The following is a 27427-nucleotide window of genomic DNA, read 5'->3' as shown; positions in this document are numbered from 1 at the left end:
GCACTGCGCGAGGCGGGGCGCGCGACGTGAGAGGGGGCGGGGCGCACGTATCGGCGCCGCGGCCGCGTGACGCGTTTTCAAATCTTCAACCGCCGCAGCCCACTCGTCTTTGCTTTTCCTCTTCCTTCTCCGCGCTCTGGGGCCGGATTCGGCCCCGGAAACCAAGCCAGCGGGCGCGGCATCTCTACTGCGTGGGTGTGGTGGCCCGCGGAAGGGGAAAGGCGACCGGCGGGTCAGCGGAGCTCGAGGAAGCCGAGTTTCCGCGGCGGCCCGGGGCAACACCCTCTCCCAACCCAGCATGTAGGTGCTGGGCGGCTGCCATGAACTCCGGAGCCATGAGGATCCACAGCAAAGGACATTTTCAGGGTAGGAAGCCCCTCCTCCGTTTGCAGTCCCTTTAATCCTTTCCTCCCCTCCTGGTTCCATTGTTGATTCTAAAGAGTTCTCGCCCTGGGTCTCTCTGCTTTTCTGCCTGACACGTGCGTCCTGCTCTGTGGCCTGAAGGAAGGTACGGTTCAGGGAGCAGAGGGATCTCGGCCCCAAATTCCTCGTCGTATGGTTGGTTATAAAACGAGAAGACAGTGTGCGGACCCGGGGCTCCCACAGATGCTGCGACCCTTGGAGGCTGCAGATCGAGCCTCGGTTTAAAAGCAGATGTGTTCGGGGCTTTTCGCTTCCTGATTAAATTGCGGATTTTTGGTCTTATGAAGTTGAAACAAAGTATTTTATTTCAAACACACCTTTGCTGTTTTCAACATTATAAACAGAAATAAAAGCAAACTCTCATTTTCAGGCACTTGTTAAGTAGTCCGGCCTCCAAGTGTTTCTTCCTGATATATAGTGTGTATGTGTTTATGTACAGTATGTATACGTGGTCTCCTACTATAAACAGATTTGAGTTCTTTAATTTTTAAGCAGCTGTTTGTAGCTCAGATCTGTTTTCAAAAGAAAGAATGAAATAAATGATTTGGTTCTTCAAGTGGACCGTTAAGTGTTTTTAATATACACTGACTCTACATGAAACTTAACCTTGAGCAGTCAGGAACCTTTGAGGACTAGGTCAGTACCAGTTTTGAGTGTTCAACAGAATGCCAGAAGCTCAATAAGTATTTGTTGAGTAAATACTCCATGGAGTTTACATCCTATGAAAACTTTGAAATTGGTTTTATATAGTTCTATGCCTTAATGCATAAAACAGGATTAAATGCATGAATATTTCCTGCAAATCAGTTCCTATGAACAATAAACGTTTTGTGACATACAGTATCTGTTTAAAGACTATTTTGCCATTATCCTAAGTGACACTACAGAGGAAATATATTAAAATATTAATGCTGAATTAGTAGGATTATATTTTTCCCTCTGTGATATGATTATTACATAAACAAATTATTTTTTAAACAGTAGATGATGGACAGGGAGGCCTGGCATGCTGCAATTCATGGCGTCGCAAAGAGTCAGACACAACTGAGCGACTGAACTGAACTGAAAAATTTTCTGTCTGCGTTAAACATGATCTAATTCTAATTTTTTAAACAACAGGTGGAATCCAAGTTAAAAATGAAAAAAACCGATCATCTTTGAAATCTCTGAAAACTGATAACAAACCAGAAAAATCCAAATATAAACCTCTCTGGGGTAAAGTATTTTACATTGACTTACCTTCTGTCACCACATCTGAAAAACTGCAAAAGGACATTAAGGATCTGGGAGGGGTAAGTCAAATCCATGCACTTTGACCAAAAAGAAAAACTTTCTAACTTATAATCATTTAAAATTTTTCTTTTGGAAAAAAAAGGTATAACCATATAGCACCAGGGGCTTCCCTGATGCCTCAAAAGATAAAGAATCTGCCTGCAATGCAGGAGATGCAAGTTCGATAGCTGGGTAAGGGAGATCCTCTGGAGAAGGGAATGGCTACCTACTCCAGTATTCCTGCCTGGAGAATTCCATGGCCAGAGGAGCGTGGAGGGCTATACAGTCGAGGGTCACAACGAATTGGACACAACTGAGCAACTAACACTTTTAACTGTTTACAAAGCTTAAATTTTTTATCATCTGTTTATCATTAATGCAAAGTCATGTAACTTCGGAAACCTGACAGAACTTTCAGGTTTCTATCTGGTGTAAAGTTCACAGTGTAAGAAATGAGACACCCTTGTCCTGGAGGAACTGCTGATTGCCTTTTCATTGTAATGTTGGGATGTCCTTCAGATGGCAGGAGCTCTTTGATTGTGATTATTAGGAAGCTAAATATAAATAAGATGGTATTTAGAGAACAAGGAAAACCTGTTTAAACCACGAAGATTTAAAATTTCTTTTGACTGATACAGTCTCAAAAGAATGAATATCACTAAGGTACCACTTTTGGTTTATGAATATGGGAAATGTGCTTCTTCCCTACGTTATACATTTGAGTATTAGAAAATTTGGATAAATTACAAGATTTTTTTAGGATTAAGGGTAATACTGGATAAATTTTGCCAAGGTTAAGATTTAATTTCCTGATTCTTCCTGCTGTACTTTGAGTTTGTCTTGGTTAGCATTTTTTAATATGAGAGGGCAATGGCACCCCACTCCAGTACTCTTGCCTGGAAAATCCCATGGATGGAGGAGCCTGGTGGACTGCGGTCCAAGGGGTCGCTAGGAGTCGGACACGACTGAGCGACTTCACTTTCACTTTTTACTTTCCTGCATTGGAGAAGGAAATGGCAACCCACTCCAGTGTTCTTGCCTAGAGAATCCCAGGGACAGGGGAGCCCGGTGGGCTGCCGTCCATTGGGTCGCATAGAGTTGGACATGACTGAAGTGACTTAGCAGCAGCAGCATTTTTTAATAATATGAGTAAATCCTGCCATAATGAGAATAAAAATTTGCTGAACATGTAAGAGGTTTTTTGGAACTATTTACTGATATTTTACTTATTCTGTCTTTGAAAAACTATTCTACTGTTTTGCTGTTTTCTTAGACTAAAACATTGTCACACACTTGTCATAGTAGTAGCATGTTATCAGAATAACCATTTGACTGCATTCCTAAAGATTATGTTTTGTAACCTAGCACCTTTGAGTAAAGGATCCTTTCATTTTAAAAAGTAAGTACTCAAGTGTTCAGAGAAGTTAAGTGACTGGCTCAGGGTAGAAGAAGCCTAATTTCCAGACTCACATGCTGTTGCACCATTCTGTTCCTCTAGAATCCATGGCTACAGTGGAAAAACTCATTAACCCTGCTGATGTAAATCAGTAATTTTAGATTTGCGTTTTTAGCAGTGGAGCACTTCAAACAAAATCATGTTAAGAAGGCCAATGTATAAAGCCACTGCTCTAGCTAAAAGAGCAGTACAGAAGCTCTCGTCCCTATAGCAGTTCCTGAGACACTTGCAAGAACCGAGTTTTGAATTAACTTATACATTAGATAATAGTTGAGAGTTGGTTTTATCAAATTTTCATCCTAAAATGGTTTGAAGTAGACCAATGAAATGAAGAGCGTATTTCCCCAGAGCTGTGGATTTTGAACTGAATTTGATTATTCTTTAATTTCTCTTAAAAACTTTTAAATCAAATTCTGATCTCCCCAACACACTACCTTTCCAATAATTCATTGATGTCATGATTTCTGTCCCTAGCACAGTACTGTTTCTATAACTGAAAAAGACTGTTAAGATCTCAAATGTGAACTATAAAGGAACTTTGACCTCCATACACTTAAGTTTTAAGATTCAACTCTAAGAAATAGTTCCATAGATATTCCTTGAAAGGATTATGCTTACTATTTTTATAATTACTTAAATCCTTTATCCATTTGTAATTTATCCTGCCTCAGGCTATTAACAGTGTTAGTCTGTTTTAAAATGGTCTATGCCTTTTTTTCTCTCATCTTAATCAAAACATCTGGTTCAGTCGCTCATTCATGTCCGATTCTTTACAACCCCGTGGACTGCAGCACACCAGGCTTCCCTGTCCATCACCAACTCCCAGAGCTTGCTTAGACCCATGTCCATTGAGTCAGTGAAAACATCTAAATACACTTTTTATTTGGAGAATATACTTCTGAAAATTAAACCACTGAGAGCACATCAGGAAAGTCTGACATAATGGGAAAATACCTTTAATAGTGGAAAGGAAGACTGCTATTGCAAAACCAACCATGTAAAGGCCCATGTCTCAACAATGTGGGCTAAAATAAGAGAGTTGGGAAAGAAAAGAGATATAGGGTCAGATACCTTACCATATCATGGACTTGAGGATAAAGTTACTTGTTTTTGATGTTCAGTGTAACCTTTGAGTCATTAGAAAATAAATTTTGAGTTTACACTTTTAAAGACCTAGATTCAATAATAGCTAATAAAGACTGACAAAACTAAGTTAATGGTACAGGACCCAGTATTAAGTGTTTTGGTAGATTAAAAAATGAATCTGATACCTAGTCCACCTGCAATTTCTAATCAAGTAGAGATGGCATTGTTACAATTGTTATATAACAGAATGTTAAAAGGGAAAGATTATTTCCAACTGAGGAATCTTGGAGGCCATTATACGGACACAATTTGAACTCAGCTTTGAAGATTGATTATGATTTGAGCATATGGAAAGTCATTCAGAAATTATTCCACCAGTGTTTCCCATATGGTAGCACTTTTTAAGATGACAGGGATGCAAAAATTAGATGTAGTCTAATCCTCTATGAATTCTCAGCCTATAGGAACATCAGATGCCTAAATAAATAAATTGCAGTATAGCATTGTCATGCTTTATCAGAAATTATGTAGAAATTGCCATTAGAATACAGAAATGGAAATTATTAACTCTGCCTTTTACAATTTATAGCAATGATTAAGTTTGAACTGAATCTTGAAAGCCTAGTAGGAATATACCAGGTAGAATGAACGAACTAAATAGAAGAAAGAGCATACATAAAATATATGTATGTGTGGCTTGAGCAGCTGTTAATAATAGAGTATGACTTGATCTTGGGATTTAGATGGGGGAAATAGCAAGAAACAATGTTACATTGGGACCAGACTATGAAAGATACTTTGTTCACTACTAAAGAGTTACAAGAGGTGTAGGAAATGGAAAACCAAAGGAAATGTGGGTACTAGCATAATGAGTCAGACACGACTGAGTGACTTCACTTTCACTTTTTACTTTCATGCATTGGAGAAGGAAATGGCAACCCACTCCAGTGTTCTTGCCTGGAGAATCCCAGGGACGGGGGAGCCTGGTGGGCTGCCGTCTATGGGGTCGAAAAGAGTCCGACACGACTGAAGCGACTTAGCAGCAGCAGCATAATGACAGACATACAGACCAGTACAATAGAAGAGAGAAACCAGAAATCCTCCCATAGTCACCTGATTTTCATCAAGGTTGCCAAGACCATTCAATGGGAAAAGGATAAGCTTTTCAACAAATAATGCTAGGAAAACTGAATATCAACATGCAGAAGAATAAAGTTGTACCCTTGCTGTACATTATATGATGCAGTTAATTAAAAATGGATCAAGATCTAAAACGTAAGAGCTAAAACCTATAGAGGAAAGTATTGGGGAAAATCTTAATGGTATTAGATTTGGCATTGATTCCTTGACTATCATACCAAAAACACAGACAACAAATGAAAAAAATAGATAAATTCGACTTAATAAAAATGAGGTTTTGTGCATCAGAGGACTACTGTCAAGAGTAAAAAAGACAGCCCACATAATGAGAGAAAAATTTTGCAACTTTTTTCTGTTTGCAATATCTGTTGATTGATTAATATCCAAACTATAAAGAATTCCTACAACTCAACAAAAATCAACCCAGTTCAAAAATGAGGCAAGGACTTGAGTAGACCTTTCTCTAAAGAAGATATATATAAATAGCCAATAAGCACAAGAAAAGATGTGCCACATCACTATTCAGTTCAGTTCAGTCGCTCAGTCGTGTCTGACTCTGCGACCCCATGAATCGCAGCACGCCAGGCCTCCCTGTCCATCACCAACTCCCGGAGTCCACCCAAACCCATGTCCATCGAGTCACTGATGGCATCCACTGATGCCATCTCATCCTCTGTCGTCCCCTTCTCCTCCTGCCCCCAATCCCTCCCAGCATCAGAGTCTTTTCCAATGAGTCAACTCTTCGCATGAGGTGGCCAAAGTACTGGAGTTTCAGTTTTAGCATCAGTCCTTGCAAAGAACACCCAGGACTGATCTCCTTTAGAATGGACTGGTTGGATCTCCTTGCAGTCCAAGGGACTCTCAAGAGTCTTCTCCAACACCACAGTTCAAAAGCATCAATTCTTCGGTGCTCAGCTTCACAGTCCAACTCTCACATGACTACCGGAAAAACCATAGCCTTGACTAGATGGACCTTTGTTGGCAAAGTAATGTCTCTGCTTTTGAATATGCTATCTAGGTTGGTCATAACTTTGCTTCCAAAGAGTAGGTGTCTTTTAATTTCATGGCTGCAGTCAGCATCTGCAGTGATTTTGGAGCCCAAAAAAATAAAGGGAAATGCAAATCAAGACCCCAGTAAGACAGACATAGAAAACCAACTTAAAATTAAACAACAAGTTCCTACTGTATAGCACAGGAACTATATTCAATATTTTGTAATATAATAGAAAAGAATATGAAAAAGAATAAAAGAAAGGAATTATTATGTTCAAGCAATTCCACTTCTGGGTATATATCCAAAAGAACTGAAAGCATTTTGAAGAGAGAATTTATATACCCATGTCCAGAACAGCATTACTCACAGTAACCAAAAGGTGGGGGGAAAAAACAGATATTAATAAGCAGATGAATGGGTAAATGTGGTTTATACGTACAGTTCAGTCGCTTAGTTGTGTCCGACTCTTTGCGACCCCATAGACGGCAGCATGCCAGGCTTCCCTGTTCATCACCAACTCCTGGAGCTTACTCAAACTCATGTCCATTGAGTTGGTGATGCCATCCAACCATCTCATCCTCTGTTGTCCCATTCTCCTCCTGCCTTCAATCTTTCCCAGCATCAGGGTCTTTTCAAATGAGTCAGCTCTTCACATCAGATGGCCAAAATATTGGATGTTCAGCTTCAGCATCAGTCCTTCCAATGAATATTCAGGACTGATTTCCTTTAGGATGGACTTGTTGGATCTCCTTGCAGTCCAAGGGACTCTCAAGAGTCTTCTCCAACACCACAGTTCAAAAGCATCAATTCTTCAATGCTCAGCTTTCTTCCTAGTCCCACACTCACATCCATACACGACTACTGGAAAAACCATAGCTTTAATTAGACGGACCTTTGTTGGCAAAGTAATGTCTCTTCTTTTTAATATGCTGTCTAGGTCATAGCTTTTATTCCAAGGAGCAAGTGTCTTTTCATTTCCTGGCTACAGTCACCATCTGCAGTGATTTTGGAGACCAAAAAAGTAAAGTCTGTCACTGTTTCTGTTGTTTCCCCATCTATTGGCCATGAAGTGATGGGACCAGATGCCATGATCTTAGTTTTCTGAATGTTGGGTTTTAAGCCAACTTTTTCACTCTACTCTTTCACTTTCAACAAGAGGCTCTTTAGTTCCTCTTTGCTTTTAGCCTTAAGAGTGGTGCCATCTGCATGTCTGAGGTTATTGATATTTCTCCAGGCAATCTTGATTCCAGCTTGTGCTTCATCCAGTACAGCATTTCTCATGATGCACTCTGTATATAAGTTAAATAAGCAGGGTGACAATATACGTCCTTGACGTACTACTTTCCCAATTTGGAATCAGTCTGTTGTTTCATGTCCAGTTGTAACTGTTGCTTCTTGATCTGCATACAGATTTTTCAGGAGACAGTTTAGGTGATCTGGTAGTCCCATCTCTTGAAGAATTTTCCACAGTTTGTTGTGATCCAGACAGTCAAAGGCTTTGGCATAGTCAATAAAGCAGAAATAGATGTTTTTCTGAAACTCTCTTGCTTTTTTGATAATCCAGAGGATGTTGGCAATTTGATCTCTGGTTCCTCTCCCTTTTCTAAATCCAGCTTGAACATACGGAAGTTCTCTGTTCACGTACTGTTAAAGGCTAGCTTGGAGAATTTTGAGCGTTATTTGCTAGCATGTGATATGAGTGCAGTTGTACAGTCGTTTGAACATTCTTTGGCATTGCCTTTCTTTGGGATTAGAATGAAAACTGACCTTTTCCAGTCCTGTGGCCACTGCTGAGTTTTCCAAATTTGCTGGCATATTGAGTGCAGCACTTTCACAGCATCATCTTTTAGGATTTGAAATAGCTCAACTGGATTTCCATCACCTCCACTAGCTTTGTTGGTAGTGATGCTTCCTAAGGCCCACTTGACTTTGCATTCCAAGATGTCTGGCTCTAGGTGAGTGATCACACCGTTGTGGTTGGAATATTATTCAACATTGAGAAGGTATGGAATTCTGTTCCATGCTACATCATGGACAAACCTTGAAAACACTGTTACATGAAATAAATCAGACCCAAAAAGATAACTACAGGATTCCACTTATTTGAACTACCTAGAATTGTCAACAGACTTCCTTGATGGCTCAGCAGTGAATCCATCTGCAATGCAGGAGATATGGGTTTGATCCCTGGGAGGGGGAGAAAACTCATATCCATCAAGTCAGTAATGCCATCCAACCATCTCATCCTCTGTCATCCCCTTCTCCCACCGTCAGTCTTTCCCAGCATTGGGGTCTTTTCCAGTGAGTCAGTTCTTCCCATCAGGTGGCCAAAGCTTCAGCTTCAGCATCAGTTCTTCCAATAAATATTCAGGACTAATTTCCTTTAGGGTGGACTAGTTGGATCTCCTTGCAGTCCAAGGGACTCTCTTCTCCAGCACCACAGTTCAAAAGCATCAATTCTTCAGTGCTCAGCTTTCTTCACAGTCCAACTCTCACATCCATACATGACTACTAGAAAAACCATAGCAATGACTGGGTGGACCTTTGTTGGCAAAGTAATGTTTCTGCTTTTTAATATGCTGTCTAGGTTGTTTATAGCTTTTCTTCCAAGGAGCAAGCGTCTTTTAATTTCCTGGCTGCAGTCACCATCTGCAGTGATTTTGGAGCCCCCAAAAATAGTCTGTCACTCTTTCCATTGTTTCCCCATCTATTGGCCATGAGGTGATGGGACCAGATGCCATGATCTTAATTGATAATGGGATGGTTATTAAAACATTGTGAATGTACTCAATGTCACTCTATTGTACACTCAAAAATGGTCTAAAAGGAAAATATTGTTAAATATTTTATCACAGTTTTTTTGTTTTTTTTTTTTAAACGTGGGAGACTGGGCTTCTCTTGAAAAACTGGGACTTCTGTTAGTGCGAGGGCCCACATATTTATGAAAAAAAATTTTTTAAAGAGTATTTGATATGTAATTGTTCATTTGCGTTCTTGATGACCCTTGTAGGCATTTGAGTTTGTAATCCTTGGCATATATAAATGTACTTTATTTACTGGTGATGAAAATGTTATTCAGAAAAAGACGTAGTGATTTGCATTTAACCAAGGCAGTTGCTGGTCTTAGCGACAAATTCTATGTAATGCTTAGATGAAATTAAGTCATTATTACATAGTTTGTTTCACTTTTATTATCCTCATTTATGTTGTGAGATGCTGTAGAAATTAGATACAGCTGTTTAAAATATTTTTAGCTTCATTTATGCAAATAGTTAATGATTATTAGTATTTTCTCTACTTAATTTTCCTACCTTTGAATGGGAGTGATTTTCAGCATTGACTTTGGTATATGTGTTTATTAATTCAGGCAGTAGTTTTCAGACTAGGGAAATTCTCTTCAAAATAGTCATACACTCTTAAGGGTAAAGGTTTCCTATCTTTTAATAGTTTCTCTTATGGAAAGATATTATAACTTTATGAGTTTGAATTGTGCTGTCCATTACTGTAGCCATTAGCCAATTGGCTACTGAAATTTAAGGTAACTAAAATTAACCAGGTTAAAATTCATTTGCTCAATCACATTACATTTCAAGTACTCCATGTGGCAGTGGCTACCATATTGAACAATGGTGATAAAGAATATTTCCATCATTACAATGCATTCTACTGGACAGTTCTGCTTTAGAGCATCAACTTGAATCAGAATACCTGTGTTCACACAACATTGTATATCAGCTATACGTCAATTAAAAACAATTTTTTTAAGGTTAAGAAAAAAATACCTTTATTCAAGTTCCTTTATGACTGGCGTAACCTCAGGTAGGTGCCTTCACTTCTCTTCTATTTTCTTCTCCAGTACCATGGGTTATGTGGATTAAACTAATTATTATATATAAACTACATGCTGTTCTTGTGTTATTAGAACTCTCCTTGTCCTTTCTCAGGACTCAAGGCTCAGAATAATACAGCATAGAAATTTAGAAAATATTGAATATGTTTCAGATTGACATTTCCTATTGTGCCTAGCATATGAAAGTTAATGGTTTATATGAGTTCCTTAAAAATATTTTTTTTTCCTTTAGCGAGTTGAAGAATTTCTCAGCAAAGATATCAGTTATCTTATTTCAAATAAAAAGGAAGCTAAATTTGCACAAACCTTGGGACGAATCTCTCCTATACCAAGTCCAGAATCTGCGAATACTGCGGAAACCACATCACCTCATCCCAGCCATGATGGAAGTTCATTTAAGTCTCCAGATACAGTAAGTCTCTTAAATATGCTTTGAGACTCGGAAAGGCTATGCATGAGTGAGTGAAAGTTGCTCAGTTGTGTCCGACTCATTGCCACCCCATGGACTCCACAGTCCATGGAATTCTCCAGGCCAGAATACTGGAGTGGGTAGCCTTTCTCTTCTCAGAGGATCTTCCCAACCCAGGGATCGAACCCAGGTCTCCTGCATTACAAGTGGATTCTTTACCAGCTGAGCACAAGGGAAGCCCAAGACTACTGGCGTGGATAGCCTATCCCTTCTCCAGCAGACCTTCCCGACCCAGGAATCGAACCAGGGTCTACAGCATTGCAGGTGGATTCTTTACCAATTGAGCTATGAGGGAAGCCCCTGAAAGTCTATAGGATGTTATAATTAAGAGTGGGCTGACAGCAGAGTTCACCTAGGTAGAATAATATCTACATTAAGTGTATCTACATTAAATGTGGCTTTCTAGTTGTCAATAAGGTTGCTGTTGTATATAGAATGGTGATTTTTTTTCTCCTAATGATACTTATATAGTCCTACTCCAGGGGGCTTCCCAGGTGGTGCAATGGTAAAGAATCTGCCAGCCAATGCAGGAAACACAAGTTCAAGCCCTGGGTTGGGAAGATCCCCCTAGAGGAGGAAATGGCAACCTACTCCAGTATTCTTGCCTGGAAAATTCCATGGACAGAGGAGCCTGGCAGGCTACATACAATACATGGGGTGGCACAGAATTGGACATGACTGGTTGACTGAGCACAATCATACTCTGATTCCTAAAATACACCCTTGCATTTAGTGATGACTTATGTTTAGAGTAATTTACAACTAAAAGATGACAGCAGGTCATTTTTTAAAGAAGGAATAGATGCCTTTTGTTTGTTTCAGAGCATGGTAAACAAATAGTAGCCCAGGGGCCAAATCCAGCCTGCTGCCTATTTTTTTATAGCGTGCGAGCTAGGCATGGAGTTTACATTTTCAAATGGTTGAGGGGACATTCAAAAAGAATACTTTGTGACAAGTGGCAGTTATATGAAATTCAAATTTCATTATTCATAAATAAAAGTTTTATTGGAATACAGACATACCCATTCATATAGGTATTGACTGATTGCTTTACTGCTATAAAGGTAGAGTGGGATAGTTGCAACAGAGACTATATGGCCTGCAGAGTCATATGAACATGTACTGTCTGGCCCTTTAAAGAAAAAGTTTGCCAGCCCCTGGTCTAGATTTACTGACATCACTTCAGTTCAGTCGCTCAGTCTCAGTCGTGTCTGACTTCTTTGTGACCCCATGGACTGCAGCACGCCAGGCTTCTCTGCCCATCACCAACTCCTGGAGTTTACTCAAACTCATGTCTATCCAGTCGGTGATGTCATCCAACCATCTCATCCTCTGTCGTCCCCTTCTCCTCCTGCCTTCAGTCACATCACTACCACTCAGTTGTCAGTAAGTTGTAAGATACAGTGAAGGGTAAATTAAATTGATTTAATTGGTTATGAAAAGCAGAAGAGATTGGAAAAATGCTGTTTATCTCATTTTTAAATTGAAATTAATTAAATAATTTTAAATATCGTCCCCATTTTACCTCATGTAGCCATTTGGGAAGCAGGGACACCTGGAGGCAGGGAAGAACAGGTAAGAGAAATGAGTTACACAAGAGAAATCACTTGGGAAAAAAGAGACAAATATATAGAAGAAAAAAGTCAAAGAAGGAGAGACCTAGGAAGCCTCATACATTCTTTCAGTTCCTGCTTTTTTTGAGGAACAAGGTTGTACAACCGTGACTAGTTCCAAATTAGTTGCTGCTGATAGCATTTCAACTAATTTTCCTAATGTCTTATTTAAAACTGAAACTGTGTAAAAATCAGTATATCCAGTCTACTCAATATCATTAGGTCTTCAGTTAAACAAGAAATTAAAAATGTAAACTTACATTTAATTACAGACAGAATCTCAAATCAGTCTATTTTATTTTTCACGTTGAATAACATTTACTACAGAACTGACCTTGGATCTCATTCAGCTGAGTTCAGTTGCTCTACTTAAAAAAGAAGAAACAAACTTTTTCATCAGAAATCTAATTGCAAACAAAGACTGTAAGGGGATCAGTTTTTACCATATATTTATTATGCTGATGGTAATTAAGATTTGTGTAAATAAAATGTATGTATTTTAAAGCTCATGTTTATATTAAAATTCATTTTTAAATTTTATCTACTTTTGCTCATTTTGTCTTTTTAAAATTTTTTCCAGTAAGGCACTGTGTATAACTATATGTTTGGTTGTTCTTTGGTCTTTCTATAGGTGTGTTTGAGCAGAGGAAAATTATTAGTTGAAAAAGCTATCAAGGACCATGTAAGTAGGGATTTTTAAAATTCACAGTGTTTATTCTATTACTAGAAACTGAAATATAAAATAGAGATGTTCCTGAAATCTTCTTTTCCTCATTTTTTTTTCACTTTTTTTTTAATAATTTTATTTTATTTTTAAACTTTACATAATTGTATTAGTTTTGCCAAATATCAAAATGAATCCGCCACAGGTATACATGTGTTCCCCATCCTGAACCCTCCTCCCTCCTCCCTCCCCAGTTTTAATAGAAAAAGCCTAAATATCAGCATGTCTTGTTTTATGCTTTTCATGAAGAAACACCTCCATCTTGTTGCCTTTTAAAGTATTACTGGACACTTCTGAAGCTTGTGGCATTCTGTGATTTAAAACAAAATAATTTCTTGAAACTATTAACTGTAAGGCTACAGGGTACATTAATTGTCAAGAATATCAGAGTATATTAATCAGGAATGGTTTTAGAAATTCCAGAAGGAAAAACTGCTGTCCTCATGGTTATTGTAATTGTGTAGGGTCTGTTCTGAATAACCATAAGTGATATTAAACTTCAATAATATTTTTAATTTAGCTCATTTAAAATAGTAATTTCCTAGAAAATCTGTCAAACTTTTTTTTTTAAACAGGACTTTATTCCTTCAAACAGTATATTATCTAATGCCTTATCATGGGGAGTAAAAATTCTTCATATTGATGGTAAGGATTTTATTACTGTTTTTGACAGTATTTGCTATAAGTGTCTGTCTGTCTCTTGCTTCCTAATTTTAGATAGAATTTTAATAGTAAGACATACCTGTAACATTAATTCTTTCATCTAAACTTAGTACAATTTTAAGAAAGTTGCAGTGTTTAACTGCAAAGGCAAAAATGCTAATCTTAAACCCTTCTTTCTTTTAAAAAAGACATTAGATATTACATTGAACAAAGGAAAAAGGAATTGTATTTACTCAAGAAATCAAGCACTTCTGCAAGAGATGTGGTATGTTATTTTCCTTAATTTTTAAACTAATTAGAGAAAATGATTAAGCTTGGTTTTTAGTTATGTATCTATAAACTTTTTTGCCAAGTGGAAAATATTACTGCCAGAATATATGAGGGGTAATCATGTATACTATATACATATTCTGTTATCTGAATAAATTATTGCCTATCACTTTAGGATTTACTCATACTGTGAAAGTTGTTTCAGGGATGGTTGGCATAGTTTTATTTTCTTCTTTGATGGCTGCTACTGCTAAGTCGCTTCAGTCGTGTCCGACTCTGTGACCCCATAGACGGCAGCCCACCAGGCTTCCCCATCCCTGGGATTCTCCAGGCAAGAACACTGGAGTGGGTTGCCATTTCCTCTTTGATGGCTACTAGAGCCAAAAGAACAGATATTTTTGTTCATTCTTGAAGAAAACACCATAACTGACATATTGCATGAGAAGCTCCTAATGTGTATAATACACTCCTTTCAGGAACACAAATAAGGAGGCTTACTTATCAAGTTCTCTAATTTCTGTCATATAGTATGACTATCTGGCCTAACCTCAAAATATTTGTTAAACAAGTGTGTTGGGCATTAACGTCTGTTAGACCTAATGCTCTACATCTTCCATTTCTTCTCTCTTTACTAGCTTCCTTGACAAAGCCTCTGTATAGAATCATGCCTTCATGATCCTTTAAAACAAACCTCTTCTGTCCTTTAAAACAATAAATACAATAAAAACTTCCTTGACCTCACATCCCTACCTACTATTTAATCTTTATATCATCCAGGCATTTGACATTTCCACTTTTACACTTCCCATTCACTTTTCAACCTGTACTACTGACCAACTTGGCATTTCAGGTGTGCACTCTTTAAAAACCAGTCATATTGGTTCTCTCAGCTACTGTTCACTTCCTCCTTGAACTTATTTTCATCTGGAACTTCTCTCATCCCTTTGCTTTCTCATAGTTGTCGTATCTCAGAACATTCTTTTGTGGTCTGGTTTTTCTTCACTCAATCGTTAAATGAATCTAAATAGTAAATAACTTTTATAGAAGAATGTATATAAAGACATGAAGCCATATGTAAGATGGCATGTTTGGAAAATTTAGTATAGGCACTCAGAAAACAACCTGATCTTTGAGTGTGAAAGTGATAAATGAAGCTAGAAAGGTTAGTAGGTTAAGATAGGTCTTTGAACACTATATAGAGTTAGATTTTATTTTTAAGAGTTTGGAACATTACTGAGAAATAACTAATAGAAGAGGAACTGGTTGGATAGGTATTTTGGAAGGATCCTGTGATAGCCAATTAACGATATTTCCTTGCAAGACTGATCATTTTACTCTCATAGTTCTACCTTTTCCAAAATGCAGTAGAGTTGGAAATCATACAGTCTTTAGCCTTTTCAGATTGGTTTCTTCACTTACTAATAGGCATTTAAAGTTCCTCCATATTATTTTGTTACTTGATAGCTCATTTCCTTTTGTTGCTGAATATTCCACTGTCTGGATGTGCCACAATTTACCTTCTGAAAGACATCTTGGTTGCTTCCAAGTTTGGCTGCCTGTGGCACCTTTACAGCTGCAGTGTCTTAACTGGGGTCCACTCTCATGTCAAAACTGAGGGAAAAAAGAAAGAGGAAATAATACAGGGATTCCCTTTGTACTCTTTGGACAGCAGGAGCCTCTTTCCTGGCTCTTTGTAGCCAAAAAGATGAGGTTTGTATAGGAGTTACAGCCACTGACTCTGCTATTGCTGCCAATCTCAGGACTAGAGGTCCATTCTTCAAGAAGCATTGCAAGAGAAAAGAGAGTAGGAGAATAGAAAATAAATCCCTCATCCCCTTACCCTTAAAGATAATTTTGACTTCCTTCTGCAGTACACCTACTTTTATTTTAGTCCTCAAGTAGTAGTTCATTGAATTTTTGTCCAGTTTTTATTGTCATCACTTCATATGGGGAGTGACCATATAGAATATATTCCATCTTGACTAGAATTAACAGCTAATAAATTTTTTAATAATTCTTTGATGAGTTTATCACAAAGGTTTTGCTGAATAAGGACATAAATATAATTAACATGACTATTTTTAGATTATTCTTTTAACCATGCTTTTTCTTTATTGGTTGATTTCTTTCTGTGAAGATAAAAACAATTATAGCTAAAATGCAAGGTATGTGTTGGGTGTACTGTAAAAGTAAGCTTGGGTTACTAAGTTCCATACCAGTGGTTAAGATCTTTAATTCTTGAATCATCTTTGTTTCCTTTCATTTCTGTTGAACTGATTTTAAAAAGCAGCTTTTTCTCGTTTTTTTCCCCCCATGAAACTACAGTAATCAGCCTTCCTTTATATAGTTCTTTTTCTATATGGTTTTTTAATTTTAAGGATATTGAACAGTTGCAGTACCTGTTTTCCCTTTTCAAGCCCAGTGTTTTCACTATATATCTATATTTCCCCCCACCTCTCCAGGGGAAGAGAGTAGGTGTTGGCACTCAGAAAACAAAAAGTAGGTATTTTGATTTTCTTAAGTGTGCATGTTTTGCTAGAAAATAGAACAAACATAAAAAGTCTACTGAAAAATCATGTAACCAACCCTTTAAATGACTTATTCAGTGGGTTGGTAGCCTTTTCCCCTATGGCTGTCTGGTGAAGCCTGCAGGCTTTTGTTGGAATAATTTTTTATACATTTTTAATTCATTATATTACTAAGAAAATGATACTGAAATTCAGTTATCAGAATATTTTTCAGTATACAATAGTTATATACTTGTTTTTATTACACATTAAAAAGTTCTACCAGAGATTATAATTGCTACTGTAATTCGGTTTTTAAATGATGAGTGTAAATGATGCTTTGAAATATTTGTAGTAACTAATATGATATGGAAATATTCAACTGGTATCAAAATTAGAAGCACTGCTAATACTACTGTGGCCCTTAGTTATGTGCAGAATTGGAGGAAATGTTGAATTTCGGTTAGAGACTAGTGAACATGAAATTCACATTTTCCTGTTTTTAGCTCAAAATTCTCCTGAATTCTACTTATAGACCCTTTGAGGGATCCATTCAGTTTAAGAATTTCAGAATATAGACAGAGAGTTTGTTATTTTGGAAATGGATTTATAATTATAAGATACCTTACCTGAAGCTGAAAATTTCAAACTGAAATGAAAAGGGTAATGGATACATAGTTGGATTATTTTAGCCCGAGAAGTTTTGTTAAAAAATTTAAAAAAATTCTGGATTTGTAAATACCTAATATCATACTTTATATATTCCCAAGCAGGTAGACTCAAAAAGCCTTTTGTAAAGGTGGAAGATATGAGCCAGTAAGTATCTTGAATTCAATCTGTATGATTTAAAAGGATAAAATATTTTATTAAAAGAGAAAATCTAATTAAGCTATTTCCACTAATACTCTTAGGTCCCTTTATGTTAGATTTACATGATACTAATATGCATGTGGCACAGTTTCAAAAAGGAGCATTAGGGCAGCAATGGAGCAGACATAGAGAACAGACCTATGGACACGGTAGGAGGAGAGGAGGGAGAAAGGGAGATCTATGGAGATGGAGAGAGTAACAGGAATTTACAGTACCATATGTAAAACAGATAGCCAATGGGAATTTGCTGTATGACTCAGGGAACTCAAACAGGGCCTCTGAGACAGGCTGAAGGGTGGGGCTGGGAAGGAGGTCCAGAAGGGAGGGGACATGGGTGTACCTATGGCTGATTCTTGTTGATGTATGACAGAAAACCACAAAATTCTGTAAAGCAATTATCCTTCAATTTAAAAATTTTTTAAAAGCATTAATTACTTTGTGTTTGAGGACTGAATTTAGTTTCAGTAGGTTTTAGATAATAATTACTTAAAAATATAATTTAGAGCAACCGTGAGACCAACTTATTTTTCAGTACTTCAAATAACCCTTCTCTGGCTGAATGTAATACCATACTATTTAGAACTATTACTTAAAGATTGCATTTACATTTTTGAAAAAGAAATTATTAGTTACTACTTGGAAATATAAAATCTGACTATAACATCTAAGTTGATAGTTTTCTTAAACTCATTCTGAACCTCTGTAACATAATCTTAATGAAGACTACAGACACAAGTAAATTAATTTGGCATGGGAGAATTAGATTTCTCTTAACATTCTACTACTCATTTAGACACATGTGATTAATTCTCTTAGGTACTCACTGAGGTGACAAAGATGCGTTGAACACTTTTTATTAAATGTTCTGCTGTGACAGAAAAGTATAATTTAAAATTAGGCCTAGAGAAGCATCAATAAGTAGAAAGACAGTCCATGTTCATGGATTGGAAGACTTCTTATTTTTAAGATGTCAGTACTACCCAAAGTGATCTACAGATTCAGTGCGGTCCCTATCAAAATCCCAATGACTGTTGTTATAGAAAGAGAAAAATCCATCCTAAAGTTCATATGGAATCTCAAGGGACCCTGAACACCCAAAGTAATTTTGAAAATGAAGAACAGAGTTGGACGTCTATACTTCCTGATGTCAAACTTACTACAAAGCTGTAGTAATCAAAACAGTTTGGTACTGACATATAGAGAGATGTATGAACCAATGGAATAGAAGAAAGAGCCCAAAAGCAAATCTTTATATGATCAAATGATTGTGGACTAGGGTGCCGAGAGCATTCAGTAGGGCAAGGACAGTCTTTTTAATAAATGACATTGAGAATACTAGATAGCAACATGCAGAGAAGAATGAAGTTGAACCCTTACTTTATGCAATATATAATATTAACTCAAAATGAATCAGAGACCTAAAACTATAAAGCTTTTGGGTAAAAAACCATGAGTAAGCTTTATGACATTGGAATTGGTGCTAATTTCTTGGATATGACACTAAAAGCAGAAGCAAAAAGAACTAAATTTTACTACATCAAAATTACAAATTTCTGTGCCCAAAGAACCCAACACAATGAGAAGGCAACCTATGGAAAGGGAGAAGAAAGTTGCAAATAATGTATCTAATAAGATGTTACTATAAAGAACAACTGAAAGTCAAATGACCCAGTTGAAAAATGGGCCAAGTTCATACATTGATTCAGAGATATACAAATTACCAACAGGCATAGGAAAAGATGTTCAACATTAGAAATGCAAATCAAAACCCCAGTAAGAAATCGGTGAAGTTGCTTAGTCGTGTCTGACTCTTTGCGACCCCATAGGCTGTAGACCGCCAGGCTCCTCGGTCCATGGGATTTTCCAGGCAACAGTACTGGAGTGGGTTGCCATTTCCTTCTCCAAAGAAATCTATTACCTCACAACTATTAGGATGACTACTGTTTTGAAAAGAAAAAATGAGTGTTGGTGAAGATGCGGAGATACTGGAACTCTTGTGCACTATTGGTAGGATTATAAAATAGTGTAACCACTAAGGAAAACCATATAGAGATTTCTCAAAAATTCTGAACTGTATGATCCATGAATTCCACTTACGAGTATATATATCCAAAAGAAACACACAGTTTTGAAGAAGTACTTGCACATGCATGCAGCGCTACACTATTCACAATAGCCAAGAGGCAGAAGCAACCAAAATTTGTTCATCAACAGATGAATGGATAATATGGTATATATATATACACAATGGAATATTGCTGTGCTTAGCCTTGCTCAGTCATGTCTGACTCTTTGCAACCCCATGGACTGTAGCCCACCAGGTTCCTCTGTCCATGGAAATCTCCAGGCAAGAATACTGGAGTGGGTTGCCATTCCCTTTTCCAGGGGATCTTCCCAACCCAGAGATCAAACCCAGGTCTCCCACATTGCAGGCAGATTCTTTACCATCTGAGCCACCAGGGAAGCCCCCAATAGAATATTATTCAACTTTAAAAAGGAATGAAATTTTGATACATACCACAATATGGATAAACTCTGAAGACATTGTGCTTAATGAAATAAGAGGAAATTACTGCATGATTCTATCTAATGAGATACCTAGTGTAGTCAGATTCATAGAAACAAAGTAAAATAGAATGGTGCTTGTCAAGGGCTGGTGGAGAAGGGAGAAAAAAGAGTTACTTATTTTATATGTGGATTCAAAGTTTCAGTTTTGAAAGATGAAGAAAGCTATAGATATGAACAGGTGTTAAGAATCTAAAAACATTGTGGATATATTTAATACAAGGGAAAATGAAGAGTTACTTATTTTGTTATATATGGATACAAAGTTTCAGTTTTGAAAGATGAAAGCTTTAGATATGAACAGGTGTTAAGAATCTGAAAACATTGTGAATATACTTAATACAACTGAATTGTGTTCTTAAAAATAGTAAATATTTGGAATCAAGATTGCCAGAAGTATCAATAACCTCAGATATGCAGATGACACCACCCTTATGGCAGAAAGTGAAGAGGAACTCAAAAGCCTCTTGATGAAAGTGAAAGAGGAGAGTGAAAAAGTTGGCTTAAAGCTCAACATTCAGAAAGCTAACATCATAGCATCTGGTCCCATCACTTCATGGCAAATAGATGGGGAAACAGTGGAAACAGTGTCAGACTTTATTTTTCTGGGCTCTAAAATCACTGCAGGTGGTGATTGCAGCCATGAAATTAAAAGACGCTTACTCCTTGGAAGGAAAGTTATGACCAACCTAGATAGCATATTGAAAAGCAGAGACATTACTTTGCCAACAAAGGTCCATCTAGTCAAGGCTATGGTTTTTCCAGTAGTCATGTATGGATGTGAGAGTTGGACTGTGAAGAAGGCTGAGCACTGAAGAATTGATGCTTTTGAACTGTGGTGTTGGAGAAGACTCTTTAGAGTCCCTTGGACTGCAAGGAGATCCAACCAGTCCATTCTAGAGGAGATCAGCCCTAGGTGTTCTTTGGAAGGAATGATGCTAAAACTGAAACTCCAGTACTTTGGCCACCTCATGCAAAGAGTTAACTCATTGGAAAAGACTCTGATGCTGGGAAGGATTGGGGGCAGGAGGAGAAGGGGATGACAGAGGATGAGATGGCTGGATGGCATCACTGACTTGATGGACATGAGTTTGAGTGAACTCCAGGAGTTGGTGATGGACAGGGAGGCCTGGCGTGCTGCAGTTCAAAGGGTCACAGAGAGTCAGACACGACTGAGCAACTGAACTGAACTGAACTGAAAGATAGTAAATTTTAACTGATTTCTATTATTTGTTTCAGACTTCAGAGGAATTATATGATTTTAAAATATAAGACTTAAAGCATGTTTTCTTTCATCATGAAGATTCTCATGTGTTTGTTTTTTTTACTCTTTAGGCTTTATAGGCCATTTTATCTTCAGCTGACCAATATGCCTTTTATAAACTATTCTATTCAGAAGCCCTCCAGCCCATTTGATGTAGAGAAGCCATCTAGCACCCAAAAGCAAACTCAAGTTAAACTAAGGTTGGTTTTACCTTCAAGCAGTTTTTAATCTTTTTAATAAATACTGTAAATAATTCATTTAATGCTGTGGGGGGGGGGTGTATGTGTGAGTGATCACTATTAAGGTTTCTCCTTTGGTTATTTTTCATGCCCCTTTGCTAGATTTAAAGTCTGAATTTTTTTCATTGTGTCACATTTAGACACTTTAGATTGGGGTTTGAGAGGAGAAGCTAAAAAATACTTACAAATAATTAAAATACATTGTTTCTCTTCAGTGATGAGATAATTCTCCTGAATAATCATTAAATTCTCATTTTGCTTATTTTCTTAAAAAGAAAAATGGTTAGAAGTATTTGTTTATATAAATCTCTGCAGATTATAGCAGATGTTGTTTAAAGTCTAGGACTGTAAATTTTTTTTTAAGGATTCCCTGTGTTCAGTAGTTAATCTTTTACCATGTATTTCTATCAGGATCCAAACAGATGGTGATAAATGTGGTGGAATTCCAGTTCAATTCCAGTTAAAAGAGAAGAAAAAAAAGGGATATTGTGAATGTTGCTTGCAGAAATATGAAGATCTTGACATTGTAAATATGATTTTGTATTCGGGGGTTGATGTTTCTAAAACTATGAATGATATCTGCTGTATAAATTTTAGCTTATTTTTTTGATTGTGGTTGGTAGCTTTGTAATTATGAAGTAGCATATACTTCTTTTTGATAGAATTATCTTAAATTTTAAGAACCCCAACTGGGGAAATATATATTGAAAAGTCATTTTTATCCAGTCAACAAATATTTATTGAGTGGTTACTGTGTACCAATCACTGCTCTGAGTGAAAAGCATCATACAGAAGAGACCAATTCCTGACCCTCGTGAAGATTACATTCTGTGGAAGGGGAGGAGAAAGAGGTAACCGTAGGATAAAAGAATAGTGAGGCATATATAGAGAACATTACATCAGTGCTATGAGAAAGCAGGAATAGAAGATCTTGCTGTTTATTTAGATTAGACAAGGAATTCCTAATTGATAAGGTGATATCTGAGTAGAGACCTGTGTGACTTTGAGGGGACAGACTTGTGAATGTTGAAATAAGCAATGCAGAAGTGGTAAACTGATGGGATCAAAGAACAGATGTTGGTGGACTAAACAATGGTAGCAGAAGTGATCAGACATGGTGAGACTGTGGATGTGATTTAAGGCAAGGCCAAGAAGGCTTGCTAATTGATTGGATGTTGGGAGAGAGAGAGGAGATGACCATGGCTGTGAAGTGCAGTATTTCAGTCCTTAGCAATTTACAAATGGGCAAGAGATCTACTAATGGGAGGATGAGAAGAAAGTGGAGACTTTTTTTTGCAATAGCAGAAAGAGAAATAGATGAAAATGTATGTGGTCTGAAGAGAAGATGGGAACAATTACATTTGTAAACTGATAAAAAAAAGCAAAAGAGCTTTGGATCCAGGCTAGCCCAGGTTTGAATCCTGGCTTTCTGCCTCTGTGACTTTAGACAATACCTGGCGCTGTGCTTGTTGAATATTAGCTGTTATTGTTTGAATGTTAATTTTTAAAATAATAGGTCTGTTTTGGTACTTGGTTTTGGTAAAAGATAGTGGGAAGGTTGAGAAAAAGTACTTGAAATATCTGATTCATAAACTATACCTCTGTCTTCAGACTCTAAATTGAAGTTTATTTTATAACAGAAGTTTGTGTCACATTTTTGTGTTCAGTTTATCTAATAAAGGAGGAAAATAGTTTTAAATTATTTTTAATCAAAAGCTGAACTGTCTCAAAAATATTTCATCTAAGTTTTATCTCAATACACTGAACTCGTTGACTTTGTTCTTGACCACCCTTAAAATGAAGAAGGCCGTCTCGGTACTCTCTGTCATAAGTACTGGGTAATTGAGATTATTTGCTTATCTCAAAAATGTTTTTATTCCCAGCATTAGTTGTACTTTTTTTCTTTTTAATTTATCTTCTAGATTCTAATTTTGGGTTCTTATATGTTAAATAACATTTCATGTATTTTAATATTTTATAAGCTTTACCTAACTTACTACTTGGTGGTAATTATATAAGGATAAAATAATGTAGTAAAGAGAAGTCTTTCCAAAAATATTAGCATACTCTAAATGCTCAGTATTTCTGTTTTTCTTCAGCTTTATTTCATTTTCTGATGTAACTCCCTCATTTTCAGTTCCCTTAAAACCACAAATTCATTAGTACTTGATTCTTCTCATTGGAAAATGGAAGACTGAAAACCAAAGTAGTTTTAGTGGTTTCTGAGAGATAACTTTTATTCTACTTATTTTAAGTTCTGATAAAGGATATTTCTTTGGAGTAGTTATTAGAAACTTAATTTTAAGTGCAAGAAAATATTAGAAAACCTGAACAAAAAAGTATCTATTGCTTTTAAAATATAATTATTATACACTTTTTTGTTTTAGCATCTTCTGAGTGAGCAACACAGAAACTTTGCACAGAGTAATCACTATCAAGTTGTTGATGACATTATATCTAAGTTAGTTTTTGACTTTGTGGAATACGAAAGGGACGTGCCTAAAAAGAAAAGGTAATTTATCAACCTAAGTTTTAAGACTATAAGACTATTAAACTAAAAATAAATCCAAAGTTTTCTGTTCTTAGAAGGATTATAATTTCAGGATATAAATATGGTTAAGAACTGATTACTTCCACCACCAAAAGTGCTTACCTTAGATTACTTTTAAGGCTCTCTTCTTAACATTATAGTCAAAAAGAGGAGTTGGCAAAAAATACAGAGAATTGTTTCAGGCTTTGTGAACCACAAGATGTCTATTGCAGCTACTCAGCTTTGCCTCTGTACAATGAAAGCAGCCACAGACAGTAAAGTAAATGGGTGTGGCTATGTCCCAATAAAACTTTATTTAAAAAATAGGTGGCACACTAGATAGATTTGGCCCCTCATCTAGACCATCTCCTTGGACTCAAAAAATAGAACTTTTTGTTATTCTTAAGGAGTTTTAAGAAATTCTTCTACTTCTGTTAAGTCTTCTTTATACTTTTACTAGATATTTCTGCTCTGCTTGCTGATAAAAGTTGTGTCAGTACCTTTAATAAATATTAAGTGAATACAGTGCTGTTCAATATACAGTAACTGTACATTGACAAACTAAGCCTCATTAAGTTTATACCAATAAATCTAAAATTTTTAAAAATGCTTTCATGTGGATATACCCTAGAATTGGTAATAATGCAGTAGGTTGTTTACTCCTTATATCTGTTTCTAGACCAATCATAAATGCATAAAGACTACTAAACATCGTATTTCTGCAACATTCAGAATGATTGCTCAGGACTGATTTAATAGACTATTTGGGGAGGAAGCATATCTTCAACTATTAAAACGTATATAGGCTATGGTAAGAATGTGGAATTTCCTAAAAACATTCTGCAGCAAAATTCTACACTAGTACTTATACATAAACTGGTTATTCCTTAATCAGTTATCTTATTACTTGCACAATTTGTATCTCTACAGGCAAGTCACCTAAACATCTCTGGACTTTCAAAGGAGAGAGTGGTGTTGGACTAGTGTTTTTATGTTTTATATCCTCCATTTGTTCAAGAGGAGTCTTAAGTGAAAGTATCAAAATAAGTAGAAAAGGAACCATTCTGGTTTTGAAGGGGCAGTTGGACTTCTGTATTTTTCTTCATTATCTATGACATGTATAACAAAACATAATTAGTGAGCTGTTGTAACCACATGGCTCAGTGGTAAAGAATCTACCTGCCAATGCAGGAGACATGGGTTCAAGCCCTGGATTGGGAAGATTCCCTGGAGGAGGAAATGGCAACCCACTCCAGTATTCTTGCCTAGGAAATCCCATAAACAGAGGAGCCTGGCAGGCTACAGTCCATGGGGTCACAAAGAGTAGGATATTGAGCACACACACACAATACAAAATAACATCTCAAGAATATTAAGAGGCTCTATGAAGAAGAGAGTTTCAGGTCAAATATGTGTATGAAACTTAAGGACTACTAATTTGTCATGTTTAGAAGTATGTTACAAGGTTTCTGGTTCATTATAATATAGAATTGATTATATTTAAATATAAATAAAATAAATCAAAACATAGAAGAAAATTTTTAAGATAATAAAAAAATTAGGAGCAGACCCAAATCCCTTCACCATCATCTTTCTTTGATTTCTGTGGTCAAAGCAGTTTTAAATACCAAGTTCAAGATACTGCTTGCCTGTGGTAGAAAGTGGAAGAATGTGGATAAGGAGTGGCACACTAGAGTTTTCAGCTATATCTGTAAAGTTTCATTACTTCAAAAACATCTAAAGCAAATTTGGCTAAAGGTTAAGAGTTCTATATTTTTGTAATGTTTTCTTAATTAAATTTCATAAACAGGTTTAAAAGATACTCAGAGAGTTTTGATAGCAATTATTTTAATTTTTTTCTTTTTTTTTTTCCTTTGAAGAATAAAATACAGTGTTGGATCCCTTTCTCCTATTATTGCAAATGTTGTGAAAAGGTCTGGAACTACAGAGCTGAAATTGCTTCATAATTCTCAGAAAGACTCCAGGGAAAATGTACATATGATGGAGCAGGGTTTCCTATATAAAGAATCTGTTCGGGAACCTGAACAAAAGTTTGTGTCTTCTTCAGAACATACCCTCCAGCGTTCTAGTGAACTGAGAGAACTTGATGATAAAACATCTCATAAATGTTCCATGTTAAATCCAGCTGAAAATAACATAAAACAAAATTTTATACCTCTGCCTCCATGTAAAAATAAACAAGAATACATTCTTGATGTTTCTGAACACAAATTAATTTTAAATGAAAGTGACTTAGAAGTAAAGGTAGATCACTGTCCATGTAGGCCACAGACATCTATACAAGTTTCTAATTTCAATACAGATGATAGAGCATCTCAATGGAAACAAAAGTTAGATACTGTGCTTTTTCCAGCAAAGGATCTGAAAGAAAAGGACCTTTATTCGGTATTTCATCGTGATTCTGGCCTGTTAGCAATAAACAATTCACAGGAGCACCTGACAATTTGGGCAGAAGTTCCATCCGAAAGCCCTCCTGAGGAACCCAACACGTGTGACATCAAGAGTATGGATAGTTTGCCTTCTGGTAAAATCTGTCGGAAAGTGAAAATACCATTAGGAAGAAATAAAAAAGAAAACCTGGAACCAAATGTGGAGTTAGATAAGAAAAGAACTGAATTTCTTACTACACGAGAAGAAAACAGAATTTGTAGCTCACCAGTACAATCTCTACTGGATTTATTTCAGACTAGTGAAGAGAAATCAGAATTTTTGGGTTTCACAAGCTATACTGAAAAGAATAATATATGTGATGTTTTAGATATTTTGGAAGAGGAAAATTCAAATCTGTTAACAATGTTTTTCTCTTCCCCTTCAACTTCTACATTTACTGGCTTTTAGGTTTAAAATAAATGCCTTTCAGAAGCAATGGAGATCATATTCTTGACATTTTTATAAATATGTATAAAAATTCTTAGTTTGAGGAATGGTGGTTTGCCAGTTTTGTTTACAGAACCAAATATAAATATTAACAATAAAAGTGATTTTGCATTTTTCTATAGAATTGCATACCTATTTTACAAAAAATTGAATAAACTTGTGACTACATACTGTGTTCATAATTGTTTTCTAAGAATTATGAATAGTGAATTTGCTTTATGTCAGTGAAAACTAATTTCAAGTAAAATTTTGAGAATTTGAAAATTTAGCATTATAAATTAGGTACACTGGTTTTATGTATTGTCTATTAAAATAGATTTCCATAATATTGCTTTTAAAAACCTCATTTTCACACAAAACACACCAAAAAATGTATTTCAGTGTCTTGAGTTCTAGAAATCATTATTACCAGAAGCATTGACACTTGAAGGTGAACTTGGTGGACCATGCTGGGGTGCTGGCACTGAGGAGTTATTTGCAGCTCATTAGAAGCTATGAGGAAAAAAACTTAACCAGGCTAGCTTATGAAATGAAATAATTTTTCTTACCTTTGGAAATACTTTCTTCCAAAATTAATTCTTTCATCCCTGGTTT

At 36.4% G+C, this 27427-nt stretch overlaps 1 protein-coding gene across 5 annotated transcripts; it reads left to right on the top strand.

Annotated features, from left to right (window-relative positions):
- The first annotated feature begins 9 nt into the window (after positions 1–9).
- On the top strand, positions 10–26998 carry DBF4 (DBF4 zinc finger). 5 transcript variants are annotated; one of them, XM_006069621.4, is made up of 12 exons: positions 12–366; positions 1543–1715; positions 10454–10633; positions 12935–12985; positions 13603–13672; positions 13879–13955; positions 16423–16459; positions 17241–17283; positions 21238–21366; positions 21817–21931; positions 23793–23917; positions 25816–26998. In XM_006069621.4, the coding sequence occupies exons 1-12, from the start codon at positions 321–323 to the stop codon at positions 26792–26794; spliced, it is 2025 nt and encodes a 674-aa protein (XP_006069683.2). In that variant the 5' UTR covers positions 12–320; the 3' UTR covers positions 26795–26998. The 5 variants fall into 5 exon arrangements, with proteins under 5 accessions (XP_044802482.2, XP_006069683.2, XP_006069682.2 ...); XM_006069620.4 differs by having other exon boundaries at positions 45–366; positions 17238–17283; XM_044946547.2 differs by lacking the exons at positions 16423–16459; positions 17241–17283 and having other exon boundaries at positions 10–366; positions 21299–21366.
- The last annotated feature ends 429 nt before the right edge of the window (positions 26999–27427 follow it).

The sequence above is a fragment of the Bubalus bubalis genome, chromosome 8, assembly GCF_019923935.1.
Source record: "Bubalus bubalis isolate 160015118507 breed Murrah chromosome 8, NDDB_SH_1, whole genome shotgun sequence".
NCBI classification, from domain to species: domain Eukaryota; kingdom Metazoa; phylum Chordata; class Mammalia; order Artiodactyla; family Bovidae; genus Bubalus; species Bubalus bubalis.
This window is presented reverse-complemented; position numbering and strand designations above follow the sequence as displayed.

Excerpts from the sequence above, each read along its gene's own strand:
- DBF4 (XM_006069620.4), top strand. The coding sequence starts at position 321 with ATGAACTCCGGAGCCATGAGGATCCACAGCAAAGGACATTTTCAGG. Across the intron at positions 13,673-13,878 it reads AAAAATTCTTCATATTGATG|ACATTAGATATTACATTGAA; the intron begins GTAAGGATTTTA and ends CTTTTAAAAAAG. Across the intron at positions 17,284-21,237 it reads AAGGTGGAAGATATGAGCCA|GCTTTATAGGCCATTTTATC; the intron begins GTAAGTATCTTG and ends TTTACTCTTTAG.